General features: G+C 32.9%; 1 protein-coding gene across 3 annotated transcripts in view; it reads left to right on the top strand.

Moving 5' to 3' along the window:
- The first annotated feature begins 5921 nt into the window (after positions 1 to 5921).
- LOC112005553 (uncharacterized) overlaps positions 5922 to 10576 on the top strand; it is a 34529-nt gene continuing 29874 nt past the window's right edge. For 2 of the 3 annotated variants that reach the window (XM_065776517.1, XM_065776522.1), the window contains exons 1-6: positions 5923 to 6221; positions 6337 to 6381; positions 6477 to 6517; positions 6842 to 6923; positions 7247 to 7291; positions 9214 to 9270. In XM_065776517.1, coding sequence (XP_065632589.1) covers positions 6072 to 6221; positions 6337 to 6381; positions 6477 to 6517; positions 6842 to 6923; positions 7247 to 7291; positions 9214 to 9270 — 420 coding nt within the window. In that variant the 5' untranslated portion in view covers positions 5923 to 6071. Of the gene's footprint in view, positions 6222 to 6336; positions 6382 to 6476; positions 6518 to 6841; positions 6924 to 7246; positions 7292 to 9213; positions 9271 to 10576 lie in introns of all 3 variants that reach the window. The other variant, XM_065776521.1, reaches the window with a different exon arrangement.

Below are 10576 nucleotides of genomic sequence, written 5' to 3'. Positions count from 1 at the left end.
CATGCCACTCCCCGGAGAAAATAAGGAAATCGTCTTTAAAACTCTTGTTTGAGGTAGGGAGGCACTGGATCAATCTTACGGTAGGATACCTAGACTTAAGGTAATATCCCTAATCCTTCAAATGATTGAGATTATATACCCAGTTCACATCGTGATGGGTCAAACCTAAATTGTATAAGGCATTTAAAGCCTCTATGCTCCCAAGCACCCTGAACATATTCGAGGCGCACTGCGTGGGAGATAACCTAAAGAATCTAAGATAATTTCTCATCAGACCACCCATTGGGATAGTCATCCCTCCCTCGACAAAAGCTACCATGGGGATAACCACCTCCCTCGTTTTTCTATCGCGCAACCAAGTTTGGGGGGAAGCGTATCTCATACCCACTGTTGAGGGAATCCTGTACTTAGCCCTAAATGACTCTATTTGCTCCTCGGAATCAACTAGATACTTAAATCTGCCCATTTTCTAACAGTAGCAGAGAAAAACTGATACAGAAGATGGAAAACTAGGGAGGGTTAAGGAAACTTACAGGTTTAGAAAATAAGCTCCTCGGACAGGCTTTTAGTATTTATGAGAGCGTGGAGTAATGAGAGAAAGACAGATTCAATGAATACATGCTGAGAGGTAGTAAATGGTAACTGAAGAAAGATTTGATTTGAAAGACACTTTATAAGGACACAGAAAGTGGGAGCGGGAAAAACCCCGCCCATAAATGCAAAAGATCCCCCACCGTTAGATTTGCATCAGATCGTTGAACGTGTGGGACAGCAGAGCAATTATCATTTAATAATAGCGTGCTCATGACGCCGAAACGTCAGGAGCGTGCCTGGGGCAAACAAAAAGACATTCTGAAAGCGAGAGAAACCTACGAAATAAATGAGGGTTGGATATCAAAATCTCCCTTTTTCCCGAGGTGGCAAAAAGCGAGATTTTGAGGGGCTATTGTGGGGCTTGTTAGTTAAAAAGGTATGGTAATCTTCAGAAACGGGCTCGGGGCCCAACGGCCCAATCCGAGGACACTTGGTTATCCGAGGATAGCCTAAAAAAGTTTTATTATTACTAAATGGGTAATATAGGGAAAATGAGTGGATATTATATACAACGGCATAACACACGTCTGAGAATACCAAAGTCCGAGGTGAATGTAACTTTCATGTTATTGGGAAGATTCCGCAAAGTTGTATCTGAACTGGACATTGAATATAACTTAAGGGGGCGTCGGGGAAGGTAGCAAATATCTTCTAAGGCCATCACCTCCACATTAAATGCTTTCCAGCTAACCCTCTGGCCGCATTAATGTGGAGGTGATACCTGAACAGTGATTAAGCAGCTTTATGGCCATTACGCTGAAAGTTCCGGTAGGTGCTGGATGGGACAGAAAGGAGTTCCCATGATAAGAACTACACGTGTACAATGGAAACGAGGGGAGAACAGAGTATATAACATGGGAACGAAGGAAATAAAGGGGGGATTTTTTGGGAGAAAAAAGAAAAAAGAAAGGAGAGACTGACTGAAAGAGAGCCGAGGAGAGTTTTTCTCAAGGAATGAACCCAAAGTATCCCTTGTTACTTGATGAGTAGAACCTTTCCTGTCAAACAGTACTAGTTCTTGGACCCATACTCTAAAAATTTATTGTTTGGGCTTGTTGGGCTGAAAACCCATTCATACTCAGGGTCAATCCAAATTGAGTCCCTACACGTACCTTTTCTCAGTTTTAAGGGTAGTTGATATCTTTGAAATTTAAACTCTTTTTAAATTTTATTATATGTACAGTACATTTTAGGATTAAAACTGATCCATTTACCGTAAAATAAATATATTTGAAATTTAAATTATTTTTAACTTTTGTTATGGATGTGTAGTAAGTGGATAACTTTTAGGATTAAAATAGTACATGTAGTTTTCCACAAATGTGTATTATTTTTAAACTTGAATATTTTTTTTTTATATAAAAAAATGGGTGGCTGGGTAGTGTTTTTTGGATAGAACGTGGGATTTAAAAAAAAAATAGTTTAATTCAAAATTTTTAAATGTGTACTTTTTCTTTTTTAACTTTTTATTATGGATGTGTACTACATTACTAAATATTAGGATTAAAACACTACATTTTAGAATTAAATTCAACTTGATCACTGTCATAAATAAATACTGGTGAGCATCATGTGTGATGAAATAATTTTTCATCACATCCCTAGGTTTTTTTTTTTTTTTTTTTTTTTTTTTTTTTGTGATTGGAAAATGTAGTAATCCCAAATTATAATAAATACTTTAAATTAACTTTTATCCAAAAAATAGAAGAGCCTCTGAGTACGCGCGTGAGCGCATTCTTAGAGGCTAGTATTATACAATGTTTGTGGGTTCCACCAGAAGTGAGAATCCCTCACTTCTTAAAAATGCATCAATGACAAAAAAAAATTTCTAAATTATATGTAAATTGAATAATTGGCCCCTAGAATTCTGAGGAAAAAAGTGTTATTGGTTTAGTCCCCAATAATGTTTAGTACCCGTTAAATTATATTTTATATCCTATACTTTTTCTATCTATACTACTATTTAAGGAGCTTTCTCTGTTTGGATTGGATTTTTTTTTTTTGTTCTAAAATATCCTCACACCCCTAAGTTTAAGTAAAGACAAAACTAAAGAATAGTTTGGTAAAAATACATGTTTAACTTGCACTAAAATTTTGCCTACAAAATAGGAACACGCTTCCACAAACCCGCTTCTTTAAAGTAAATGCACAAAAAATAAAACTAAATATCAATAAATAAAAACTAAATAGTTATAAAAAAAAAAAAACTAATTGGTGAAGTACGTGTTGCAGACTTGCTTTGGCGAAATGTGTGTTGAAATTATTAGGGTGTGTTTGGTAGACTGTAATAAGCCTTGTAATCTAATAGTTATTCCTATGATTTAATTATTTTTTAGTTTGGTTATTTTTTTATTACAATGAATAGTCATTCCTTATGAATAGCTATTCTTTAAAATGAGGAATAACTATTCATCTTTAAAAGGTTGTATTAGCTATTCCTTAGTAAGTGCATTAATTTTAAAACTTAATATATTTCCAAATAAAAAAACCTTCCATATACATCTAATAATTACAAAAATAAAAAATCATAAAAAATAACAAATATCTTTCTTAAATTTAAAAATAACAATTTTTAAGAAAATAAAATTGTATGAGTAAGATATTTTTTAAAATAAATGTTAAGTTTCATTCTAATGTTATAACTCACAACCAAACTAATGAATATGTTTAGTTATTACATTACAATACATTTTATTACTAGTAGTAAAGATTACAATTCCTGTTGTAATCTTCACTCAGTGTACCAAACGTACCCTTAGTTTAGCTCTTACTTTGATGGGTTTCATATAGTTTTTTTTTTTTAATCTTTGAGTTGTACTGACTTTTTTTTTTTTTTTAATTTTATTTTATAGGAAATGCCTTTCTGATGGGAACCTTTTGTAAATCAAATTAATGCTTAATACTTTACAAATTTTGTTCATTATTTAAAGGATTTAGTAATAAACATGGTGACATAATTGAATTTTTTTTTGGAGTTTATTTCTCAGTGCACTTTGTTGATATTATTAGTATTGTTAGCTATATGAGTTTGGTGAATAATCTACATCTATTTTAATTTAGGATTGCGCATCACACCCTTAGATATTTTTGTGATTGAAAAATGTAGTAACATAATTTATAATGGATGCAAATTATTAATTTTTACAAAAAAAATAGAAAAGCTCACTTACGCACGTGCTCAGAGGCTAGTATGTATAAAAATTATAGTTTACAGTTTGCACTTTTTCAGTATTCTTCTACTATTTAAATTTATTAACAGTGATTTACTAATTGATTGAGTTTCTAAAAAAAAATCTGATGGAATTTCTGTTTTCATGATGGTGGTTTTCGTAATTAAATTATGTTATTGATATATGTTTTTTTATTTTTTATTTTATGTATATTCATATTAGTAGTGTTGTTTGCTTTTACTTGTTTCACATAGATATAATATAATCAATCTTTTACACTTTTATTTAAAACTAGACATATAATTAGTTTTTTAAAATTCAATATTCATTTTTTTTAAGTGGGTGTAATTTAATGGGAGAAACCATCATCAATTGATGCATAGTTCAAGAGAAAAATGTTCAAAATTTGAGGTCTATTGCATAATTGTCTATTCCAAATACTAAAACTTCATATTTTGAACTCTTATATATAAGAGCTCAAAGATGTGAACTTAAAAAAATTAGATATTGCGTTCCTAGATTACAATGACCAATATGAGACTTAGTTTTTGAGGATAGTATAACCAGTAAATATAGAAAAAGAGATTGCTAAAAGATTTGTTTTAAGATCAATTATAAATGAATATAGTACCAATATAATACAACTTTTATTGAGTTAAAGTTAATTTATATAATAATTCTTTTGTTTTAAGATGAATTATAAATGAATTTAGTACCAATAGAACAGGACTTTTGTTGAGTTAAAGTTAATTTATATAATAATTCTTTTTATTTGTTTATTTAAGAATTGTTATATTTTGGCTTGTACTCCTTATAAAAATTTTCTCAACTCGATACTGAGTTTCATATTACTTTTCATCTCAATTTTATTTTAAATATAATTTAAGTTTCAGTGTTTTTGAAAATAAGTCAACTTGAGTTACTTAGGCTGCGTTTGTTTTGGGTGAAATTCATTTTCGGAAATGCTTTTCTATATTTTCGGGTGTTTGGTTGCGCATGGAAAACCAATTTTCCGGAAATCATTTTCAGTTGACCGTGAGTCAAAGGTGAAAATGATTTCCGGATCTATTTTCACTTCAAATAGCTTCCGGAAAACAGAGAGAAAGAGAGAGCACGAAGATAGAGAGAGAGAGAAAGAGAGAAAGAGAGCACGAGCACCGCGTCTAGGAGCCCAGATCACGCCGGAGACGTCGCCGGCGAACCCCGAGCATCGCGTCGATCTCGCCTTCGATCGTATTGCGCCGATCTCGCCTTCGATCGCACTGTGCTGATCTCGCCTTCGATCGCCGGTGATCGCCTTCGATCACCTCCGTTCGATCTCGCGATCTAGCCTTCGATCTCGCGATCTCGCCTTCGATCTCGCATCGGTGAACCCAGAAGCCGTCGTCGATCGAACCCCGAGCACCGCGCTGATTGAACCCAGAAGCCGTCGCCTTCGATCGTTTTCGATGCGAACCCAGAACCCAGAAGTGTCTGATCGGATTTGATATTTTTTTTCTTTGGTTTTGTTTCTGTTTTTGATTGCCTTGCTGTGATTTTGAAAATTTTTGTGATAAAATTTGTTTGGGTTGTGAGAAAATGGCTGAGAAAATGTAAAAAAATTGTCGGAAAATAGCATTTTCAGAATAGAACCGAACACATGAAAATATTTTCTATACATAATTTTTATAATGCAACCAAACACTTGAAACTATTTTCTTTTCCTAAAAATAGCATTTCCGGAAAATAGGCTATTTTTCGGAAATTATTTTACGCGAACTAAATGGACCCTTAAAAAAAAAGTGGTTCTTGAAGTCAATGATTTCATGATTTGTTTGGTAATATTGTTTGAACAATAATTTTCATTGTTTAAATACCACAATACGTATTTTTATAATATTTTTTACCCACACATTTTTATAATACTTAATCAATGTGAGTATAAATCTCTTTACCAAAACCGATCCTAAAATCTTGACCACCATTTATGGATTAAAAACATTGAAAATAATAGCCCACGTGAAGTGAAGCAGACCCACTTGCCAAACATATGGGCCTGCCCAACCATTAGGGCACTCAAAGGCCTTAAGCTTCGGCACTGAAATACTCAACGCACAACTTAATGCCTTTTTTTGCCGATTTCAAATATATGCATAACTTCTTCTTTTACAATAGGAAACAGTAATAAGCTAGAAATTTCGAGACAAAGATTTACTTACTTACTAGCATCTTCCAGTTCCTCCACATACACTCCATAATTTCAACCCTTCAGTTCTTTCTACCGATAGTTCAGACTCGAGAGAGAGGGAACAAAAAAAAGAAAAGAAAATGGAAGGCGGCAACAACAACAACAACAGTAAGAGAGAGAAAGAGGAAATCGTGGATGTGAGGTCGGTGGTTGAAGCGGTCTCCGCCAACGACGCTGATATCGCCCCTCTTTACCAACTCGAAAGTCTCTGTATGCGTTGCCACCAAAATGTACACACTCTCTTTCTCTCTATCTCTCTCTGTCTCTGTCTCTGTCTCTCTCTCTATATTTTGCGTACCTCTTTTAGTTCTTGGATTACAACAACTTGTTATCACTTTGAAACAGGGAATCACAAGGTTCCTATTGACATTAATTCCACATTTTCGAAAGGTATACACTATACAGTCTCTCAGTTTTATTTATTTATTTATTTTTTCTTCTAATTGAATGTTTATTATTATTATTATTATTATTCCTCCTTGCAGATTTTGTTGTCAGCCTTTGAATGTCCACATTGTGGTGAGAGGTAAGCTGTATATATATATTTTTCAAATTTCAAATTTATTAAATTCAGGTTCGATAAAAAATTACTGTTAAGTATGCAATTAACTAAGGTTCTCACTTAAAAAATATGGCAAAATTTTTAATGAAATTGGATTGTGGAATAAATTTGAAAATTAGATACTTAATTGAACGAAAGTAAAGTTAGTAGAGTACAAGTTTGGTTGCAATTTGCATTTTAGCCTTTTTTGTTTTTGTTTTTGTTTTGTTTTGTTTTGTTTTTGAGATGTGAGGATTTTGGTTAATGCTGCTTCATTTAAGTTTTGATTATAGTTTGTTTGTCCTATAGGAACAATGAAGTTCAATTTGCGGGCGAGATTCAACCTCGGGGGTGTTGCTACCGCCTTGAAGTCCCTTCGGGTGATCCAAAGGTTGAGTTCATTGGAATTAAAAATTATTAGGAATTGATGTCTCTCATTTTATGTGCCTTATGGTTGCAAATCATGCATTTCTTAATAAATGAAGCCTTTTGCTAAACTCAATTTCATCATGCTTGTTTATTTCAGCTGTTCTCTCTGACTGTCTACGCTTTCATGGGAATGTCAAATACTTCTTTTCTTGTTCTGATATGTTCATAAAATATTTTGAGTTTTGTTCCTTTCCACTAGTCCATTTGTTTTTTTCCTTAAAATTCAAAGCTATGGTTATGGAATATGAGTATGCCTGGCTGATGGGTTTTTTGTTTTTGATGCAGAGGCTTAACCGTCAAGTAGTGAAGTCGGAATCTGCAACAATTAAGGTGCTTCAATATATTCTCATTGCAGTTTTCTACATAAAAATTTTGGCATTTGCATTTTCATTTTCATAGTTCACTTTTGGAAGTATTGTTATTTTGTATAGAAGTATTAGTTGTTATTTCTGTACATTACTGTCTATATAATTGAACTTTTGATCTTACAGATTTGGAAACTGCATTGAAATTTCTATAGTTTGTGATCTTTATAAATGTCGAAAGTGTCAAATTGGATCAGTAACGAGGCAGTTGGTTTTCTAATTTGTTTTTTGCTGGTATACCCTTAATGTACTTTCTGAAAGTTATCGATAAATTGAGGTAATTTGGAATGGCAAGTCTAATAGGAAGCAATTTGAATAATGCAGTTATGATGTTATCAAAATTTTTTATTATATTGTGTACCTAATATTCCTTGCTAAATTGGTTGATTGATTTTTGGTGCTTCTGTGAATTTCAAACACTGATTCGTTTTGCCAAAAAATTCCATGTTTGTAATTTTTTTTCATGATTTAGTTTTCACTTGTTTTATGATATGCTCCACACTGTCTGTGGCTTCCTGTCATCTTAGACCATTGTGAAATTTTCCCTGTAATGGTATAAACAAAATTTTTTGCTCTTTAATGGTATAAATGAACTTTGGTACCTGAAATAACATGACTTGGCATCTTTCTTTTATATATTTTTCATTGATTTAGTTTTTCAACAAGTGGAGACTTACTTTGGCTGGTAAACGTGGAATATTTTCTTCTTGCTTTCCTGTATTTATTGTATTGGTGTTAAGGATATATATCACTACAGGTTAAATAAATGTTTGGTTGTTTAAGTGACTCATTTAGGTCTCTTTTCTGTTTGCGTGTGTATATATAATTGGTTATATTATCTGCTAGTCTGCTCTGCATGTGATTACACTGTCACCTCAAACCATGGTGTAAAAGATTTTTTGAGCTTTGTGATGGTGTTAAATGACCTTGGTAAATTTTGGAGTCTGTGAAATGAATTGATATTTTTCTTCTATGCTTTTGTTTACTTTGTATCGTTGAAACTTATTGTTGATGACTATAAATAAATGTATTATTTTTTCTATGCTTTGCTGTTAGTTACATGTGTGTAATCACTGCAGGTCCATTTATTTTTCAATTCTTTAGATTAGTTATCTTATATTTTTACCCCTTTTTCCCCCATCTTTACTTGGTTTATATTTTGCATGATAAATCCATAGCGGACCCAGGGCAATGCATTGAAGTTTTGTGTCCCCCCCTCCCCTCTATTTAAAATGGTCCTACGTTGTACGTCTTGTACATGGAAACACTGACTATATCATTAAAGTTACTTCTTGTCTTCCCAATTTTATATTTTTGGATTGGGGGAGGTTCATTAGGTACGATGGTTAGAATGTGATAGATAGATCATATCTTAATAGTTTTTCCATTGCTTATAATATTTATTTATTTATTTTTGTGCAGCGAGGGGTGGTTGGTTATTGTTTAGGTGAGATGACATGTAGTAAAGTTCATTTTTATTTTTAATTTTCCCTCCCATTTTTTTGGTTGTGTATAAATGTGCATGGGTGTCACATTACATTATCTATAGATCACTGTTGGTTGCAACTTGCAAAGAGTACTATAGCTGGTGTTTTGTACACCAGGTTTTTGTTGTTTTATTGGAATTGTAACTTGTAGAACTTTTATTTTTTTGGTTTGGGGGGGCGGGGGGTGGCGGGTTATGTTTCACGATTCCTGTGACCTTTCCAGATGAATAAATTGAGGAAAAATGAGAGCATGTTAGATTCTTGCAATAACAGAAAACTTCTGACTTTTACTTCATCATGTTGTGATTTCCTTCTGTGCATTGGCTCAGCAAGTTTCCTTTGAATTTTTTGATATTGAGCTATTGAGATTTATGTTCCCTTTCATTCTTTATATGTGCAGATTCCTGAATTGGATTTTGAGATTCCTCCTGAGGCTCAACGTGGATCTCTGTCAACAGTATCTTCTTTAACTCTACCCTCTTGTTTAATTCCCCCCCCCCCCCCCCTTCTAGTTGCTTTTTTAATTGGCTTTGGTTTGTTGATTAAAACCTTCACTTTCTGTTTTTTTCTCATTCTTATGAAAATAGTTTAGTAGTGGCTATGACACAGGAAGAAGCCTTAATGGACTCTGATACCAATTTTGATTTAGAATTCAGCACTAAATTCAGGTTCTTGATGAGATCTTGAAGGGTTCTTGAATAGGGTTTGATGTTTAATAGTTTAGGTAGGTATGTAATAAAAAAGATTGGATCTTGAATGAATTTGATGGCTTATTGGTGTTAAAATAGTGGAACAAGAAACATAGAAAGATAAATCCTAGGGAATCATACCTAGGCTTTTTAAGCAATCACACTAAGGAAGGAAAAGACAATCGCACCCTTAAAGCTTAGATAAGCTGTTGGAATTTATTGAATTCAATTTCTCTATTTTGATTGTTTATTGAATACATAAAGACTCTTTTATGGGCTATTGCAATACGGACTCCTAAATAACGTTTTCTTAGAAAGAGCAGAAAGGCATTAAGAATTTCTAGATCAAATAGAAAAAAGGACCCAAAAGATAAAACCAGACTCATGGACCTATAGAACTGCCCACTACAGCATATCCCAGTAAACCTGGAAATTAACGAACTGTCCCTATTAAAGAGTAGGATTCCTAATAATAACAGAAAGGCAATAAGAACTTCTAGAACAAATAGAAAAAAGACCCAAAAGATAAAACTATAATATGGACCTATAGAACTGCCCACTGCAGCATATCCCAGTAAATCTGGAAATTAACAAACTACCCTATTTTAGTAAGACTATTAAAACTGAACCAACAAATTTCCAAAGTAAAGAAACTTAAAACTAAAACTAAATAATAAATAAAGTAGCATATGAAAGGTGCAAAGAAGGCCCCACATTGAAACTAGACCATAAATCTTGAATATTTTGGGATTTAATCTTTCTTTTCCTTGTAGTCTTTACTGTTTGCATCTGGCTAACTGTTGCTGTACTTGAACAACTCTCTAGGATGATGTTACTATTAAATCCTTTGTAGTATTAGGAGGCATAGAAATATAATGAAAAAAGGATTGATCAAATTCTGTTGACTCTAAATAAAAAAATACATTTCAAATCAAGAGGTTGGTCTAGGTGTTGGTGGTGTTGATTTCAGTGGGTGTTTTATTATTCTGTACGAGTCTATAAGAAGTGATCCCCTTTTTTTTACATCTGAGAACTTTATATCAATTTTCTGGAAAGTAGCTGATTGTATTTATG

Source organism: Quercus suber, unplaced genomic scaffold (genome assembly GCF_002906115.3).
Source record: "Quercus suber isolate HL8 unplaced genomic scaffold, Cork oak 2.0 scaffold_9, whole genome shotgun sequence".
Lineage (NCBI taxonomy): Eukaryota > Viridiplantae > Streptophyta > Magnoliopsida > Fagales > Fagaceae > Quercus > Quercus suber.
The sequence above is the reverse complement of the archived record's forward strand: the minus strand, read 5'-3'. Positions and strand labels throughout refer to the sequence as shown.